The 20760-nt window shown below is 35.1% G+C and overlaps 1 protein-coding gene across 1 annotated transcript in view; it reads left to right on the plus strand.

Moving 5' to 3' along the window:
* MALRD1 (MAM and LDL receptor class A domain containing 1) overlaps window positions 1-20760 on the plus strand; it is a 295081-nt gene that overhangs the window by 137029 nt on the left and 137292 nt on the right. Inside the window, exons 26-27 of the mRNA XM_076332119.1 lie at window positions 13498-13743; window positions 17113-17270. Of these exons, the coding sequence (XP_076188234.1) occupies window positions 13498-13743; window positions 17113-17270 (404 nt within the window). The remainder of the gene's footprint in view (window positions 1-13497; window positions 13744-17112; window positions 17271-20760) is intronic.

Raw genomic sequence — 20760 nt, forward strand, 5'->3', positions numbered from 1 at the left:
CATCTAAGTTTTTATTTTAGAACTCTTTTTGACATGATTTTATTTTCATCATCTCTTACAGGTCTCTTTCTTTTCCTAAGTTGGTTTAGATTTGCTTTATCAGAAATGTTTTTTGAGTTGCCTGGCTGCTAGCTTAAGCAGAAATGACTGTCAAGTGATGAGCAGTTAGGTTGACAGCCTCAGAGTGCTGGAAGATATGGAGTGTTTCCCATAACACTGGTGCAGTATCTCATCTATGGGATGTGACACACACTCCCTTAACTGTAGGGCAAGCAGTTGTTGTGGGATGGCGGTGCATGATATCCTCTCCCTATGATGTCTGCTTCTGGTCATGTTCAGTGGCTGCAACCTGCCACTCTGGGTGGCTCTATTAGCATTTCCCTTTCGTATGCACCTTACAGAGATCAGATTTTATCTTCATTAGATCCTTCTGTTCTGTTCTAAATCTTCTCCCATTGAAATCTTCTTGCTTCTTTCATCTACTTTTTTTCCACAAGGTGTCACCTCAGGCCCTCAGCCGCTCCTTTTGTTGTCTTTACTCAGACCAGGTCATTGCCATTTTTGCATATGGAACTGCAGTAAAACTATTGCACACCTGGATACTACAGGTATTAAAGACTGAGGCATTAAGGAGACACTAATTTGGATTCAAGACATTAGACTCACACTGAATGGTCTCTGGCAGGTAATATTATGGAAACTAACATCTCCAGTATTACTGTGCAAAGGTCTCACAGCAGAGATTGAAGATGATGGCTGATACCAGGTCAGCTTTGGAGGAAAATTTAAAAGGTCAAAATATTGCCTTCAAAATACTAGAAATTATGAGGTTAGAAATAATTCATAGCTGTTATGGAGAAGGCCTTCAAATCTGCTTTCTTGTTTAGTCTGTGTTTACTTTGAGGATCTTTTATTTCTTTAAGGACTTTAGTGTAATTGAACTAATGATATATTTTAATATTCTGTGTTTTATCAAGCACTGACAATTTTATAGACACAAGATTTTTTTCTTGATAAAAGTGTTTAAGAATTGGCTGCATAAAGCTTTATATATGACATCTTTACTTTGATGCTATTACAGCTCAGCTTGAGGATATATAAAGCATCATTTACATATTTTGTCAAAGACTAGAATGTGCCTTGTTTGACAGAAAGGTTTCTGAACTAATATTTGTATTAAATGTCATTCCATAAGGCTGAATTAAGTTACAAGGTCTACTGCTATCACAACAATAGCCAAATATCTGTATTCTAACAGATGCCTTTGCAGTTGTGTAGGATATGATATTTTCCAGTTTTCTGTTTATCACCTGTTTTTTACAGAGCTATTTGCAATTATACGGGGTTGTAAGAAAAACCTGAATTGTTTTCCAAACAGATGAAGTAGTTTCCATAATTCTACTGCTCAAATTCTACTGGTTTTTTGATTCCAGATCTTTTCACTAGTTGAAGGTGTGCTTACATTTGTAGAAAAATATAGTTTATGAACACATATTTTGTTGAACATAATCTGGAGCACTTTGTGTAACTAGATAGAGAATGCACAAGCATTTAAAGATGTGATATCAAAAATTTTTTTATTAGCATGATGAAAACTGACTTAAGAAATTATTTTCTACAAAAAACAACCTATTGTATGCAATGAATTTGGGGATGATGTGGTAAGACAAGGTGTTACATCAGAAGAAAATTGATACCAATTTCAGCGAATGAGAGCCAGAATGTCAATTTTTTTTTTTTTAAGAGTAATCCTCGTTTTCTGAAGAGTTCTAATAACATACTTCCGTGCTAAGTATGCAATAGCTAACTAGATAGAGAACTGAGTGAAACTGGAAGCTGAAACACTAGTTTTATGTTGTGATAAATGATCATAGAATAAGGACCAGCAAAAATGATTGAAAGATTAGTTTCTGAATCTCAGTATTAATTAATCCAGGTTGTTTAGCTAAAATATTTTGGACTTACAATTATTATTACTATGCACACTTCATAAAATTAAATAGTTAATTAAAACACTTTAATTGTAAGCATTAGTAGTTTTTCTTTTCATGTGTACTGAAGATCATTATGGAAATAACAAGATATGTTATCCTAGGGGGAAGGACAGCAGAGAGACAGGGTGAAAAAAAAAATCTTTAAAATGTTATATTCTTCAGTTTTAGATGAAAGAAGGTCATGCAAAGCAAATGCTTATCTAGAACAACTCTTTGTGTCTAAATTTGACTGAATAGGGTTTCATTTAACAAATGTCTCTTAATTTTTTAAAACAGAAATGTGACATTCATCAACAGAAATGAACTGTGTCTATTTAATAGCCAGTTAACAAGTAAAAATTAACTATCTATTTCTTGAGGTTAAAAAGAACATAGCCTGTCCACCAGGCCAGGAGTTATATCTACTCTGTCCCTCCTAATGGAGCACATACTTTTGTTTCTCCCCTGCATATCTACATATACAATCACTTGCACAGTCCTAGGACAAATACTGACTTCTAATTCTCAAACTGTTTGAGACTGTAAACTTAGGAAACATGGCTGAAATATCTCTTCTTGTGATATTTTGACATTTTTCATGCTTCTGCATAAAACCAGCACACATAAAAAAAGCTCTGTGCAAGCAGAATGTCTGTTCTAAAGAAAGTATTTCCCTACTGAGAAAATGCATAACAGTTGCACTGTTAGCAAGTGACAATATCAATAGCAAGTTATAATTATTCCATGATGATAAACTCAGGCATGATTTTGGTCATAAGCTTTTAAGCCTACTTCTCTCTTATTCATAATTCTTAACACAAATGTTTTAGTGGGATATATAAAACCTAATTAGGATGATAAATAAGAAGTTACTTTGTCTAGTGATGAGGAATAAACAGTAGCTGACACAGCAAATAAAGATTCAAACTCTATCCCAGCCGAAACCAGGACAGTATCCAAGGGAGAAACTTTATTGTTATTCTTAACTTTTTTGCAATAGGATAATAATTCCTCAATCAATACTATCTTAAGCGAAAATTTTGCCTCTCTCTTCATACAAGGAGGAAAAGATCTTTTCTATAGCAGAGCTATTGCTCTTCTGTTGTGCCAGGCAGGGACAGAGATGATTCGTACACATCCTACAACTTACTCCCTTTGGAATCTATTTCTGTGAAGGATGCTTATGTGATTCTGTGTAGTGACTTTTAGGAGATGTACAGATGCATCCAAATGTAAATGCCCAAGAGGATGACTTCCAAGTAGATCCTATACATTGGTCAAAAAGCTATTCCAGTCATGAAGCTAAAGTAGTAAGGCTGCTATAACCCAGCCTTACTACAATTCATTCCTTCTGTCCCTGAAGAATAACCCAGGATTAAGACTCTGAGTTTTCAGAGATAATTTGCCTCTTAGTGGAGATAAAGAGTTCTAAGAGCTGAAATTGCTGATTTGAGAGTTTGGTTACCCAGGCCAGTATTCAGTATTCTATACAAAACATAATCTACTGTTTTATGAACTTGTAAAGACTCAGAGGTGTATTTCAGATTTTTAAAAAAATCTTGAATTTGAATGTCCAGCTTCAAATTAGTGAGACCTAGTTTGTCACAAAGCAGAAATGCCACAGGAAAAGTCTTTCTCATGATTTTGTCACAGCCATAGATATAAAATTATTCTTCTGTATTTTGAAGTTGTCTAGTGTTGTGTGGCTAGGCTTCAAAAGAATATTGGTGTAAGAAAGTATTCAGCTTCTGTTGCACTTTCAGATGAAAGTTTGGGCCAGGTAAATATGAGGGGTTTGAGTAGTATTGGGGTTTGGGTTTCAGATCTATTTATACTTTCTTCTGTGTTTCCCTTACCTTCTTTTCCAAGTGGAGGAAAGCTGAATGACAGATCTTGCATACAAATCAGTGTATCTGAACTGGTCGTGAATAAATTTAGGCTAGATGCTAAAAGGGTCCCTTATCTGAAAACTGAAAAATAGCCTTTTGGTAGCAGAAATGGAGAAAGTTACTGATTATATTGAAGGCAGAGGAATTGCTTGAGGTTGTTGCTTTTCATAAAAGTGAACTAGACCTAGTGATTTGAGAAATTTCTTTTAATACCCAAGTTCCTATGAAGTGGGATAAAACAATTTCATCAGGACTTTCTTTCCAGCCATAGACTTTTCTGCTGTTTCCTTGTTCAGTCACTTGCTAAGCTTATGTGTTACTATTTGCTTACCTCAAAGAGTGCTGCTAAACGTGAACACATACCGAATTGAGGTACAGTTAATAAAGCTATTATTGCTTTGGGGAATAAACACTTGTGCTGGATTGGACAAATGTTAAATGAGGATAATCAATAAAAAATGCTTTTTTTCTTAGTTGTTCATACTGGCTGGAAAAAAATAAGGAAGAGAACTACTTGATCACATTAGGAGACGTTAACAATATAAGTGACATTAGAGCGTACAGGTTCCAAATGCAATTGTTGTTACTTGTAGAATCTCACCTCCAACCACTTATGCTAATTTTATAGGTATTTTTTTCATTTTTTTCTTTCGTTGTCTGAGAACAAACATGACTGTAACACAGAGGAAATGGAAAAGCTGACCATATTAGAAGCTATGTTTCTTTGAGATACTGAGTGATTAAGAGTTTGTTGGTATCTTTCTCTTCCATCAAACATAATGCATTTTTCATTTTCCTATTGACCTTTTCAGTGGAGGCTCAAAGGTGTGTGAAAGGCTGTTCAAGACATCAATAAAATCTTTTAATCATCATGTCCTCTTCAGCTCACTATAGCATTCTGCCTAATATAGATAGAAAGTTTTGTAATATCATATGGTAAATACAGTAATCCTGAAACTTACTCCTTCTGAGCAATGAGAGATGAAGGATTCATAGGGGTCATGAGATTCAATTTAATTGGTTTTGGACTTTTTTAGTTTCTCCTACACCTGACTCTTACTCAAGTATTGCTAAAGAGTTTAAATATAGCTGTGTTTAAATGCTGTATTTTTTAATAGAAATTCTGTGCAAATTATGTTTCCTGCAGCTCTTTCACACTTTCATCCCATCTGTACGTAACTGAGAATATTCCAGAGCAGTTTTCTTTGTAATTTACATTTGTATTTTTGAATATTAATACTGATTTAAGGGAATAGATTGACATTAATAAATAGTAGAGATCCCCAGCTGATAATAGATATACATCATTTGTTATCTTCGCCTTTGAATACTGAACAGTCTTATGCCAATTTAAAGGCATTCCTGGACCACGTCATAGTGTCTAACTTGTCAAAGAAAATGCCAGTTCCTGGAAGAGACCTCTGAGGTCTTGTGGACATATAATACAATCACTCAGTGACTATTTTGTACTTTCACTGCTTGTCTTTTTTCATGCCTTTATTTGCCAGAGAATGGGTTTCTAAAAGTATTTTGGTTTATACTTCCAGCTGTGGAACCAACATTTCTCAAGTTCTGGGCCTCTGCCTTCTCTCACCTAGGTTGGTCAGCTGGTTGGTCAGGCTGTTAGTGGGATTTTAGGGAAGCATTTTCCACCTGTCACATTTACTGAGCACAGTCTGGCAGCTCTGGCAAGTTGTACAAAGGGGATTTATCACTGCACTGCAGCTCCCCCTTCCACTATATGCTTTGGGCAACAACTTGGAGTGTGGTGGAGAATGTTCCATATGTTCCAAATGAACATATTCCAGTGCAGCCGGTGAAAATCTCTCCTCCTTCAGCCTGAGTTATAACATCATTACATGCTTTTAGTTCACTGTCTACCCAGCTTTCCATTGGTCTCCTTATAGAAATTCCCTTCTGACGTACCTCAGCTATTCAGAGTTTGTGCACCCTATTTCTCATGCTCAGACTGTTCTGGTTTATCAGTTTCTGCTTTACTTCAAGCCATCTTTTAGATTCAATCTGCAGATTTTTCTCCCGTAAGAAACACAGGCAGTGAAACCCCTGACCAGAGTCTGCACTGGGCACCAGGAAATGCAAATGCCATACCTTCTTACACCCTTCAAACAATCAGATAGCAATTGGATCATTAAACTGAAGGTCACAACTAAACCACTTTGGGCTCTAAGGTAGAGATGTCATCAGCTATGCATCAGTCCAGGCTTTGATAAAAGCACTATAACATTTAGCTGCTCAGGCAAGGTTTCAATGTACAGTTATACAATGCATTTTAGGTGAGCTGTTGAACTGTGCTTCTAAAGGGCATGCTACAACTTGGAATCAAGCCTGGAGATCTTCAGAAGGCAGCTTGACTGGCTTCCTTCCAGATCTGCTGCACCAAGATATTCTCACATGGCACAGGGTCTGTATGATTGCCTTCTATGGTGGAGAAAGCTGGAGGTGCAAGACTGAGTTTAAACCTTTTGACCTAAAAATGCATACAACTACTAAAAGTCACAGATGAAAGGAAAAAAAAAAAGATTTTTTTAAATGTTTGGCATATTTTTAGGATTGTGGATTTCATACCTAACATTCTTCTTTCTGTGTCTTTGCTAAGTTCATGCAGTGAATATTTAGGCTTAATTTGTTTGAGCCGGAACAAGGCCAAACAAAATTTTGTTTCATTTCATTTTATTTTATTTACTAAGAGTAAGCTCAGGTGAGTGAGTTAAGCTTTTCAGGTTCATTAGCATTTAATCTTTCTCACTGTAATAGATGCATATGATAAGTACTATTGTTTTTGAAAAAGCGTTGCTTAAAAACTAGATGTGGATTCCTTTTTGTCTTAGTATTTCTTTGTCCACCCTCAAGAAGATAGGTTCTAAATTTCATCTTGGGTTTGGAAAGGGAAGATTGTATATAAGAACTGATATATCCCTGTTCCCATTATCCATATGTCCTGTTACAGCTATTTTCCTTGTCTTCTGTTTTTCCTTAAAGAAACTCAATTTCTTTAAGTTGGAGACTTAAACCATCTGATTAGCACTGGACTAATCATTATAACATGTATTGTATCTTGTTTCAGTTTTCTGGCAGGGAACAAAACAGTCTTAATGCTATTGTAATGGAGTATCTGTCAATGAATCCAGGTCTAGGTCTCTTCTTATTCACCATGGGGATTTCCCATCTGAAGAAATTAACTGAAAGTTTCCTTTTAAGCTGACCTGCTAGCATGTTTTATAGACTAAACAGGTGTAGAATTACTCAAGCAACATTGGAAAGTATGCACTATTTCTATTACTGACAGTATTAGTATACCAGTACTGTAATAGTGGAGGAGTTAAAAAGACCTAGTAAGACCTTCTTTAGTCAAAACCTGCTTTTTAATTTCTTTTGAGTGAATGCACATTCACATGCACCTAAGCACTTGAGACTGAAGCTTTTATTCTTTATAATATTGTTTTTAGGGTTCCCCTGCCCTGCCTATAGTATATCCAATAAACTCAGTATGAAGGGGCACTGAGTACCCATCTTGCCTTCAGCTCCTCTTCTTCTTGAGAATTTCTGTTAACCTTAAATATGGCAAAGCACAATGTTAGGGCACACGGAATGTGTCACAGATAGGCTATGTCTTAAAGTGTATTGAGTGACTGATAAACGACCATCCTTTTCTAAGAAGAAATAATAAAGTACCAGCAAACAGAACAAAGAAGATATTTCAGTGCTCTGTCATGGATAGAGATCGTTGGGCAATGAAGCTGGTGAAGGGTCTGGAGAACAAGTCTTATGAGGAGCAGCTGAGGGAACTGGGGTTGTTTAGTCTGGAGAAGAGGAGGCTCAGGGAGACCTTATCATGCTCTACAACTCCCTGAAAGGAGATTGTAGCAAGGTGGGTGTCAGTCTCTTCTCCCAAATAACTAGCGATAGGACAAGAGGAAATGGCCTCAAGTTGCACCAGGGGAGGTTTAGATTGGACGTGAGGAAAAATTTCTTTACTGAAAGAGTGATTAAACATTGGACGAGGCTGCCCAGGGAAGTGGTTGAGTCCCCATCCCTGGAGGTATTTAAAAGACGTGTAGATGAGGTGTTTAGGGATATGGTTTAGTGGGCATGGTGGTGTTGGGTCGATGGTTGGACTCGATGATCTTAGAGGTCTTTTGCAACCTTAATGATTCTATGATTCTATGATAATGTTGAACAGTGATAGGTTACCTTGCTGTTTATGTTTTTGATTCTTAATGGTTCTGAGGATGAATATTACTGGATCTAATTATTGGAAAGGAATTCTCTTGTGTCTGTATGTGGAAATGGACAAGAAATCAACTGAGGAAGTTTTGGTTGTTGGAGAAGTCTTCATCAGCTCTTTGTCATGGCAGAAACTTAGAAGGTTAACAATTTCTTCTCAAAGTCCCTTCTGCAAATGAACTCAAGCTGTTGGTTTTTTAAACTTTGGGTTGCTCAGAATGCTAATCAATATGTCAAGGTACTTGAGAGGCTTAAAAACCAAAAATTCAAATGTTTGCACTCAGTCCTAGAAAAAACAGACTATTTACAAAGAAAGAGCTGATAATGTGTAGTAGTTCTTAAGTCTTTTTTTCCAGCACTTCAACTTCTGAAAGTCTTTAAAAATTCTTGTAATTTCTAAAGCTTTGCTTTTGAAACGAGATGTATTTTCCACATTCCTGTGCTGACAAGTCATTATTACTATGCATCATCACCTGTGATGAAAGCACTTTACTCTGTGTCCTTGGGTTATGCTGGTGAGATATTAGAGGAAAGATGTTCTTGTTAACAATTTTTTTTAAGGACGCATGCAATTCAGTCATACAGTAATGTCAGCTCAGAGCAAGAATGATAATGGAGTAATTGTTGCAGGGAAAAACTCAGAGATCTAAATTATCTAGAGAGCCCCTATCCCTGAGATGTCAAACTCTTAGCCTGCTGATTAATTACTGTGACCTCTATACCAGATTATGGTTCTACAGGAACTCTAGCTTTGATTTAGGAACAGGTATACTTCTAGCTATGTGAATATAAATAAAATATTTTGAAAATATTTTGAAGCCGTTCTAGCTTTCCGAGCCTAATGATGTGTTATTCTGATACTTCTGAGGATTGTAAACTATCCCATTCATTTGATTTGGATTTTGGTTTGGAAAACATAGATGATACCATTAAATATAAGACGTTTGAGAAGCAGAAGTTTAACAACTTTTGGAATATCCTTATCACCAATCTATTTCCTGTGGTTCTAAAACATGAATTAGCTTGCTGGTGATTTTAAAGCAGTGCTGATATAAAATAAGAACTGAAAAAGAAACAAGATTAAATTACGAGAATTAGATGTTAAAAGCTTATAAATAGAGTCGTAACTAGTGTAATCCTATACATAATCATAGTTTTGCAATTTTCTAGGAGTTCTGATCTTTTTTATCAGTTTAATTATCATACTTAATTTATTTTCAATAAGCAAAGATATTTAAAGGACCAGCTTCAAGAAGATTGGAATCTCATGGAGAAATCTGAGGATTTTCATCTTTATTTTGTAGCTATTATAGGCACAGATAAACATTTAGTTTATCTGTTATAAATTCTCATGATTATATAAGAAAATTAAGGTCCCCAACTGCACTTTGATTTTTAAAACCAAAAGGCACTACTATTAACATGTACTTTAACCTCCTCTATAATACTACTCGGGTTTTAATCTAGAGTTTATCTTGATTTATCAAATAATTTTTAGTTAAACTAAAGTTAAACTCTTGGGAAAAATTCAGTCTTTATTTAAAGCTCTTAGCTGATGGAGAATATATCACAGTCCTTGGTTATCTGTTCAATGCTTAATTACTCAATCATTTTATTTTAATTTGAACTTCACTAACTTCAGTTTTCCAGCACTGGATCTTGTAATGTTGGGGTTTTGTCTACTAGATTAGAGCTTTCTGCTGTCAGTGTTTGTCTTCTTACAGGTAATTACAGAACATGATCAAGCTATTTCTTAAGCTTGTCTCTGATAAATTACATTAATTGAGCTCCATTTGGTCACTCAGTGTAAGTGTGTCATCAGATAATTCCTTTAAGAATCTTTCACCGCCATTCCAAGCAAATATGACACAATTTGTTTTCATCAATATTGAGTGAAAATGAAATGATTGCATACTCAGATATGAGTGCAAACACCTTGTGAGAACTTGTAATGGATTTTAATGGTAATGAATGGTATTAAAAAAAAAAAAAAAGAATAGCTATTACCTGCATAAAGGGAAGGATGAGGGATAAAAACTTTGATAAAAGGCAACCTAAATGTTGAGGAGGAAACAAACAACTGATAAAGAATTTTGGTGATAAAAAAATCAGCTTTAAGTATAAGGTGTTTCTGAACAGAGATATAGGAAGATCATCTGAAGGTATTAAGACCTTTTAAGTGATAGTGGAAAAAAACAAGTCCTTCTCAAATATCTGCATCTGCTAAAGTAAAAGAAAAGAATAAATAAAAGGGTACTTGTGCATCAGCTTATCATACATTAATGGAGTTAATTTATTTTAGGGGATTTAAAATTTTATTTTAATTTATTTTCAGAGAGGAGCTAAACAAGCAATAAGGTTATTACTATGATATAAAAATTAGCTACCTCATAGAAAAGTCCTGTTGTGACACAGGCTATGGTTTCAAAGATTAAAGAATAATTTTTTCCCCTCTGGAATTACTTTTTTGACAACACAACCATTCTTGACAGAGTTTGAAGTTTACATGAATAACACATGTAGGTGATGTTTCTTAATATTAATGTCTTTTCTGTAATTTATTACTGTTCTGCCTCAATGCTGCAACCTATATACCATGTAATCTTTATTACTATTCAAAGTTCATTGATGTAGAAGATAAATCATATTTCAGTTCTGCTAATAAGATTATTTTTTCTCTTGATGTTTGCAGGAGTGTTTTTTTTCAAAATGCATTTAAGAAAAATACCTTTATAAAATAAAGGCAATTAATCCTTGTCCTAATTACATATTTTTAAATATAAATGTTCCATCTGTTGATTTTGCTCAGGGTATATAAAACAAGGGGATTATTGACTGGTGCAGCTCTTTTCCTCTGTTGTATAAATCCTCCTCAATTCAGAGATTATTGATCTGAAAGACACTAACAGCTCCTTTGGGTCCACTGCAGCCTGGTGTGTTGATGCAGTTACCACATAGGGCAAAAAGTCTACCTGCTAATAATCTTTAAGAAATACTGCTTGGAGGAAGAAGTTACTGAACCTTGCTAAGGAGAAGTTCCTCTCAATTAAATATCCCTATTATACCCACAAGCATCTATATAACAGCGTGTTTCGATTGTTAGGATTGAGAAGTAGGGAGGAAAGAAAGACAGCTCAAAAAAACCCTTTTCTTATAGTTTGGGGCTTTTTGTTTGTTTGGTTGTTGTTGGGGGGTTTTTTTACAGTTATAAAGCCTTAGAAATATGTCATTTAAAGAGAAAACATACTATGGAAGCACATCCGGAAACAAGCCATGTTACAGATTCAGTTAGACACTGTAATGTCACTCATTACACATGCTTGAAAAGATTCATTCATGCCAGAATTCAAAATGGAATTTTTTGTTTTTCCTCAGAAAACAAAGACTTCCACTTTTCAACTCCACTTTTTTTTGATGTGAAATTGGAAGCAACGCTGCAATGGGACCGCAAAATGCAATAGTTATTGCAATTATTGATCATGATGAACAGCAAGGAAAAGTTTTTCCAAGCATGGACTGCATCTTGAAATTTAAATTCCTAGTTTGCTGACAAAATTTTTTTTTTCTTAAATTCTTAGTACAATCACATAAAAGAAATGTAGGTTTATAATAACTAGCTCCTACAAATAGATGCCATTTAAATTAGGCAGCAATTTTATAGCAACTCTCTGTCGCCCTTTGGGAAACAACACAGATGATTGAAATTCTGAAGCAGATTGATAGAAGTTTCTGATGGACTCCAACTGTCTTGCAGGTTGCAATAATTAGACACTGACTGATACATTGATACAATTATTCCATTCTTTTGGCCAGGACCATTTTCAGAGATTGTGTAATAATAAAAATTACACTGACGCTTTCATAAACTTGTAACTGTGAACTTCAGACAAGTCTTTTTCCTCTAGTCAGAGCCTACCCATTTTCCTTGTCTCCAGCTCTGGAGACATTTGCTTGATGTTCTTGACATTCTAAGTCATTATCAGATTTTTATTCTGGCTTGCTTCTTTCTGTTCAGGACTTTTTCCTCCTTTCTCTGAGCAACTGTTAAAAGCTGAATCATACACAGTCTTCTAAAGCAAGCATGATACATACTTTTATGTTACTAAGAAATCAGGAATTAGAAATGAATAATTTCCCTGGAAAACTTGCTAGATATTTCTATGGTATTCCAATATTTATTTAAGTTTATTTGTCTATTTTTACTAAGTATGTGTTAGGAGGATTTTTCACTTAAAAAAGAGGGGTTAATGCTTGTTTTCTTTAGCTAACTTCTAGTGATTCAAGGCTTGTTTTCACTTTACCCAAAGCCTACAGCAAGTGGGTGTGGCAATGCTTCTTCACTTAGTTTGAGGCATTTGTAATTTAGAGTCTGGAGTAAAGAAAGTCCTAGGGATGAAGGTTGTCAACACACCAGCTGAACACCCCAACTCTTATGTGCTTTTTGTTGATAAATCTGTTATTCTGAGCTCTTAATAAAATCCATCCTTATGTGAATTTCATTTAGCTCTATCAGGTCCTCCTTTAAATTAAAGTAGTGGTAATGGAAAAAATTTTTTAGCACCATGTGATCTTCAGTATCAATTAACTCAAATTCCTCCCATACTTGTACAACTTTCATACATGTGCATGTTTTAATTTTATGTCTGATGAGCTAATATAGTGATACTCCTATTTTTAAATAAAATTATGCTTCTGGATTTATTTCTGGCAGAGTGGAATGGAAGAAGGAACTAAGGAGAGTCCATTTCAGAATTTTGTGTCTCCCTTCCTGATTAGAGAATGTACAGAAGGGGCTGCTTTTTATCCAGATCCCTGCAGAAACTGATCTGAAATGAAAACATGAAGCTTGGAAATGGATCCTGTGAAATTAGTCCTACAGTTTTTAGGCTGTACAATAGCAGAATTATCCCTCAATAATGCCAGGAATACTGCACAAAAAGGACAGCATCACCCCACTGAACTCGTCTGAAAAAAAAAAAAAAAGGAATCCATTAAAAGGCAAACGTCTGTAGTTAAAATAGAAAAGCTTTTTCTTCCAAATTGAGGCTGCTAAACTAAGCTCAACTTTGCAGCTAAAATGAAATGGTTAAATCCTACACCACATGAAAGGAGAATGTCAGCAATTAAGTCAGACTAGAAAGATTTGTTAGTGAAAGAATGCCTGCCTTTACAAGGGAAACATTTATTTAGGCAATCTCTTGACAAAATACAAAAGAAATAAACTGATAATGGATTGGCACTTCAGGGGAACCAAAGGCTTTTAATAAAACTGCTCTGGACCACCCTCCTCCTCCTAAATATCAAACTCTCTGAGATGTAACCTTCCAGTAACCTTGCTGGGATGCATGGCGGTGCGATTCACCAAGACACCCCCATTCTTCTCTTTTCAGGCTCCTGCTCGCATGGCTATTGGCAATGTCAGAATGGCAAGTGTTACAGACCAGATCAAAGCTGTGATTTTGAAGACAACTGTGGGGATAATACAGACGAAAGCGAATGTGGAACTTCCTGCACCTTTGAGAATGGCAGATGTGGCTGGCAAAATTCTCTGGCAGACAATTTTAACTGGGTGCTAGGGGTCAGCTTGCCTCAAAGTCTTAGACCTCCTGGGGACCACACTCTTGGAAATAGAACTGGTATGTTGTCAGTTCACAAATGAGATGTAATTGTCTTCATGGAACTTCTCATACCTCCCTTCACAGGCAGCAGGGAGTCTAATCAGGGTGTCATTTTTAATGAGTTAAATGTGTAACAATATCAAAATAATAATTACTGTTGTAAAATGACTTTAAGTTAGGAAAAATTGATTCTCAGTTGTTTTTCCATTAAATATTGCTGTATGAGTCAAGCAAGATAATTTGTTACTTGTCAGGAGGGGGCATTTGGTCTGGTTGCAGCTTGCAAGGGTAAGTTAGCTCAGCTCTGAGATCCACTGGGTCCCACTCCCCCAGAGCTTGAGCTCATTTCAAGGAAGCTTAAAGTTACCCATAGTGACTATTCATAGTTTAATTTTAGGTAATTTTAAATAAATAAATTTAAATAAATAAACCTCCTTTGTTAGTGGCAGTGCAGCTCCTGGTTTGTTTTGGCCGAAGCACCCAGTTATCTGTTCCTGTTCTTGCTACAAGCTCCGTGCCTTCATCCTCTGCCTTTGAAGGTCTCATAGCTCAGGCAAAGATGTTGCCAAAGCTGAGCTCAGAACTGATCTTAAATTGAAATATTCCACAGCAGAGTTGCACAAAAACGTGGGACTTGTATTTAGTAGTTGCTGAATGTTTACATGAACTGCTGAAAGGCAAAACCCAATAAACCCAAAGTTTACTTGAAGATATGTAGAAACTCAGGGACTAGTGAAAGCTTGCCAAGGTGACTGAAGGTGAAACAGGCACAAATAATCACAAAGATTATGTGTTCATATGTTTTTAAATTTTGAGACAGTACAGCCTGGCTGCATTTCACTGATCTCAAAGTAAGATGCAGTACAAGAGAACTGCCCTCCAATGTGTCCCTGTCTTTCATTTGGCTTTTAAAATAGCCAGTTCTGTTAGAACACAGATTTATGTATCTCCATGGTACATATGTTGAATCAACTCCACATATGAATAAAACTACTCCTGATCTGATTCTCAAGCCTGGAAATTTACCCTAAAATCTGAAAGTTAAGTGTTTTTGTTGTAGTGAGTGATCAAACAGGTCAAATTCTCCATTTCTTACTCAAGAGCTGCTCTATAGTCTTGAATCATAGAATCATAGAATCATTGAGGTTGGAAAAGACCTCTAAGATCATCGAGTCCAACCGTCAACCCAACACCACCATGCCCACTAAACCATGTCCCTAAGCGCCTCATCTACACGTCTTTTAAAAACCTCCAGGGATGGGGACTCCACCACTTCCCTGGGAAGCCTGTTCCAATGTTTCACCACTCTTTCAGTAAAGAAATTTTTCCTTACATCCAATCTAAACCTCCCCTGCCGCAACTTGAGGCCATTTCCTCTCGTCCTATCGCTTGTTACTTCGGAGAAAAGACCAACACCCACCTCGCTACAACCTCCTTTCAGGGAGTTGTAGAGAGCAATGAGGTCTCCCCTCAGCCTCCTTTTCTGCAGGCTGAACAGTCCCAGTTCCCTCAGCCGCTCCTCATCAGACTTCTTCTCCAGACCCCTCACCAGCCTCGTTGCCCTTCTCTGGACACGCTCCAGCACCTCAACGTCCTTCTTGTAGTGAGGGGCCCAAAACTGAACACAGTATTCGAGGTGCGGCCTCACCAGTGCCGAGTACAGTAATTGAAATTGTGTTCTCAAATAAATATATTTGGAACTAATTTAACTTTACACAATTTTAATGTGGTCAATTTTTTAAAGGTGAAGGTGGTATCTGGCCATATTGTTAGAACTGATAGCACTTAATAATTGTGTTCATCATGAGAACCAAAACAAAATTCAGCTCAGCTGTTAAAATTTTGTCATATATGGTAGAGAATACTGCAGTATTCAGTGATCAGTCCTTGTACAAAGATGAATTTCAGCACTTACTTCCAAAACCACAGCTCTTGAGCTTACATCTAGCAATTGCTTAATTCTAACTCCCCTATTAACACCTCCATTTTCAAAATTAAAAAGTTGAAAATTTGCTTATGACTAGAATTACATCATTCTGGTTGGAATTAAATTATTTGTCCTATTATCTCCTAGCCAAGCTTGACAAGCTGTGATCAGTCCACTGTCCCACAGTGCTGGTCCCAGTCGTTCAGATCAAGGGGCCTTTCAGAGTGTCCTTTGTCTGCCAACTCAGTCAGTCAAGTTTCCTTCCAAAGAAGACTGTGAAAGTTTTTTGGGTTGGGTTGCTTTGGTTTGGTTTGGTTTCCTCCAGACAGAAGTCATTTGCCTAATATTAAGCAGGTGTTAACAAACGTCAGCATGCCCAGCGCTCAACCCAGTCTAGCCACGTCTTCCTAGCAGACTGATGCCATGATATGGCATGCTTTTGATATCTCATAGTGTTTCTGTACATGGCTTTTTTAACACACAAAATAGCAGATGTAGAAAAAATGAGTTCATTTGAATTTTCTCTTTTTTTTTTTTAAATATTATCATGAATATGTCACTACACTTGTTAAATATATGCTTGACCTCAGGGAAAAAGCAAATTTCTTATCCCATAATATTATGGCAAACATCTATGGTTGTAAATTAGCCAGAGAAATGTCAAAATTAGAATGAACCCATTTTACTCCATCTCTAATGAAGTAAATTTTTTTTTCTCTAATTCATATACAAACTTTAGTAGGTGTGCAATTATAATTTAACTGTGTTATTTATACTACATTTATATTTATGTGAACTACACATTTGGTTTTTGTACAAAGGAAAAAAATAATTTGAAAACTTGCAGAATTTATTATACTTCTGATTAAAAATAAAAATGGAAAACTCAAGGACCATATCAGTGTTGGAAAATATTAACTGTAGGCATCTATTTTCGCAATTTCCTCTCACTAAATAATTTAAATGTGAGTTAATATTCTTACATTAAAGAGTACAGATGGCCAAAGGAAATATGAATCATTAGGGATACCTAATGATTTATAAATGTATGAAGCTTTTTTGCCTGTTTCACAAGTTTTTGTATAGTGTGACTTGTTGTTTTGAAGGTTATCTTTCAGAAAACTTCATCCTGAAATTTATCACGCTGTGACTATTGTATGTCAAAATAGCAACTAATGCTGTTGGGCAAGGACATGTAATCAGAGTAGCTGGGAAACATGGAAGTATTCTCACTCTTCTACACAGGCCCATCCAAATCTTAAGCTGCTCCCAGTTTATTTCTGATATAAAAAGTACACAAGGAATGTGATCTGGTCATTTTTTACTCTAAGCTGAGGTTCACTAGTATAGTACCTATATGGGAAGTATACTTCATATGTCTGTGCATTTACTTTGCTGAGTTTTGGAATCTAATTTGAAAGTCCAAAATAATTTTTCAGTAATACATCATTTAATTTCAGGACAATTCCTGTATCTTGAAGCCACTGCAATTGGCCTAAAGAATGAAAAAGCCCATGTGAAGAGTTCCAGATGGAAAGAATCAAGTGGGACTTGTATGATGAGCTTCTGGTACTTCAAGTCATCAAAAGCCATGGGACATATTCAGGTTCTGATTAAGGTAATAAAAAAACCTTTTTCTTTTGAATATCTGATATCTGTAAGGGTGTATGTGCTTTGGCACTCTGACGTTCTGTTGTTAGGCTTGTAGACTGGAAGAGCTCCCACGTGCCTCCTAGTTCAGCACTGGTTTTTATTATTCTAGTCTCTTTAAAACCTTTTACCATTTCTCTTCACAAAGAAGTTTTTCTGAAAAGCCAAAGAAAATATTTTTAAAACTTCTTTCCATTTTCCCTCTTCACATACAGTACCTTTCTCTTTGATATTCTCTACGAGAGCAATTTTAATATTTTGCTGCCATCCCTATTGGTAGCTATCAGTATACAACCTTATCATTCTGATGGGATGACATCCACTAAAAAAATGAATTAGCAACCTGCACAAAGTGAGAATAAAATGCAAAAATATGACTGTATTAAATTATTTATCTTTTTATGTAGACTGGTACAGAATATATAATCCATTTTCTTTAGAAATGGCATTTTCTTCACTAAATGTGGGATGACCAAAAAATTATAAAAAAAAGAAAAAACTAGTTATTCAGTTAAAAGTGAAAACTGACACACTCCTTGAAAATTGGTTGTTCCATTTGTTGTTCATTAAAAACAAAAAGGATTAAATGCTTGTAAAAACAAGTTTTAAGCCATAATATGATTCTGAGTAAAATGTAGAAATTAATGAACAATGTAGCAAAAGCATATATTTCACCTCCCTGTGCATGCTGTGCATTTTAATGCCATTGGGCATTTTAATGGTGTTCCAACACAACCAAATATACCACTTCTAGATGTAGCAAAAACCTTTGCAAATGAGAGTTTGTGTATTTGAACTTACCTGTACCTGTGCAGGGAGTTCTGGCTATTCAAGTATAAATTGTGGTACAATTTGTTTGCTACATGTCTGCTAACTTCTCATTCTTCAATATCTCTAATAAAATCTTGGGATAGAAATTATTTTGGTGAACTGCACTAAAGTTTTGGTTTTATTTCGAATGCACATGTTGACTGCCTTAGCTTTTAATGATAAATCGTATTTTGTCCTTGAAAATAAATTGCTAAAAATTGTTTCTCAAATGTTCTGGATATTATAAGAATAATTCAAAAGCCTGTAAGATAAAATATTTCAATAGACTTTAACATCTAAAGACACAACCTAGGCTAAGTCTGTCCGAAATAAAAAAACAATGAGCCCTTTGGCAGCCATTAGGAGATTTTTCTCATGGATTAGTCTAAACACCAACAAATAACAATAGGCCACTCATCAAGTAGCTGTATAGTTAATGAGATATATTTATACAGCTATTTTTCCTAGAAAAGCTCAAATCCATAAAGGAGGTGAGTAGATTAACAAAAAATAAATTTGTTTTTTGAAAATAACTTTTCTTTGGTAATGTATTCAAAAATTAAAACAAAAATAGATCCCGTTAATTACAATGAATAAATAAAATAAATGCAAAAATAAACATTTATTTTAACTCAAAGTTCAAATTATGTTCTCATCACATTACTCAAAGGTGTATTTTAATTGTAAACTAACTTGCAAACTTTGGTGGAAAATAAATAGCAGCTGCTTTAGGTATGTGTGAGTAGCTTGCACTTAAATTATCACTGTTGATTGCGTACAGTAATTATCACATTAAGTATGTTGCAGCATGGACAGTTGCCTTAAAAACAGAAAAATAATTATATCTCATTTTATTACATGCAGTGAAATTAATACACATGGAAATACTTCTGTTAAACAGGAGACAAAAGAAGTGAAATAAAAGAAAATCAAACAAACCACACCACCTAAAATTAGTTAAAAAGAAACATTTATTCTCTGTTGTGATATTCTCTCTGGAGGATTCAAGTCCAGTAACTAAAATTCTTAATAATTTTTTCTACCCTCAGGATGGACAAAAAGATTTTTTTTTTTTTAATTTTTTTACAAAATTGACCTGAGCAGAGTTTTACTGGATAGTTCTCCCCATTGATAAGAGCCTGTAAAGATTCTTTTCTACTGTACTTTTTAAAATTTGTTTGAAATATAATGCTCAAATATATGACTTCTATGGAATTTTCTAGATCACGATCAGTAATATTTCCTTTCTCTAGGTCTTGGGAATATTCTTTATGTTTTCTCTTTCTTTTATTCTTATTACAGTGAGACATTGCCCTCTTCTTATTTTCACCTAATTTTACTATCTTAATAAACTTTTCAGACATTATTTTTATGTTATTTTAAATCCTTGCCTCCAGTGAGCTTAAAGAGATTTTTAAAAGCAGTGTAAATAGAAGACATTTGAGTAATGACTTATTATTCTTATTCCATTTTTTTTAATGAAGGCAAGAATTCTGCATGGAGATAGGAAATATTATTCTCATTATTGTATCTGGGATTGTTTTGCAGATCAGCCTAGTTTACCTGTTATGTTGCTTATAAGGATTCATAATTCAATATTATAATTAGAGTTTCTATTTAGCACTGTCTTTATGAATAAAATCCAGTTAAACAATACGTAGTCATGTGAAGTCATACTGAAGCTTCTCCTGCTAGTTCAAACTTCAATACAAATATATATTTCCATCCAGTTTGAGTATCTCTTGATTCAAAGTTAAGTTAATGTCAGTGAAAGCAGATCAGTAGATTGTGAGTAGTTAAAAATGCAAGGAAGAGGAGATGACCTGGGAAGGAATTTACCGTCTCAAGTTTGACAACTTAGCAAACTGTCTCTAGCTAAAGCCATTACGTCCATTAAAAGTTGAACTGACTGTCAACACCGTACACACCAATGGCACAGTAATGAACAATATGATGAGGAAATATCGTGTGGAGGCAGAATGAGGAAGACAGTTCTCCTCCTGAATATCACAGTGGAAGAAAAATGGTAATGAAGAGTAAAAAGCCATTTTTTTTAAACCATAGTTCATGGTATGTATTGATGTCTTCTCTTAATATTTGCTTGTCCACATTCAGGAAGCTTAAGAATATTATCTATCATACTACTAAAGTAGTATATTGTATAGTAGATTATGCTATAACCAATAAAACTGCAGGATCATAAAAGGGATACTATAGCCAAGCATGAACTTTTATGTTAAGGTTTGCAGTTAGAGAAAACAAATTCATTTTCTGAAGGAATTTCTTTGCAGTTACTGTTTTTTTTCTCCTCAAATTGTACTTCATATTCTTTGTATAAACCTCTCTGTATATGGAATAATAATCCAATCAAAATGATGGGCTGTTGAACTAGATGCAAAAATACAGTATTCTTCAAATCAACCCCCCTCAACATTTATGCAAATGAAAGATATTGACATTACAGCTATTTATGGAGACTGCAATATCCAACTCACCATCCGTCTAAATTGAAATTATGAAGTGTTTAATAGCAGCGCAAAAGCTCACCGGGCAAACAGAATATTACCAGAAGAGATCTGGATATAACTAGTCAAAACTTTGCTACTGCAGTGAGATTTTGAGATACTTCTAATCTTCTCTGGGCAGCT

The sequence above is a fragment of the Aptenodytes patagonicus genome, chromosome 2, assembly GCF_965638725.1.
Source record: "Aptenodytes patagonicus chromosome 2, bAptPat1.pri.cur, whole genome shotgun sequence".
Lineage (NCBI taxonomy): Eukaryota > Metazoa > Chordata > Aves > Sphenisciformes > Spheniscidae > Aptenodytes > Aptenodytes patagonicus.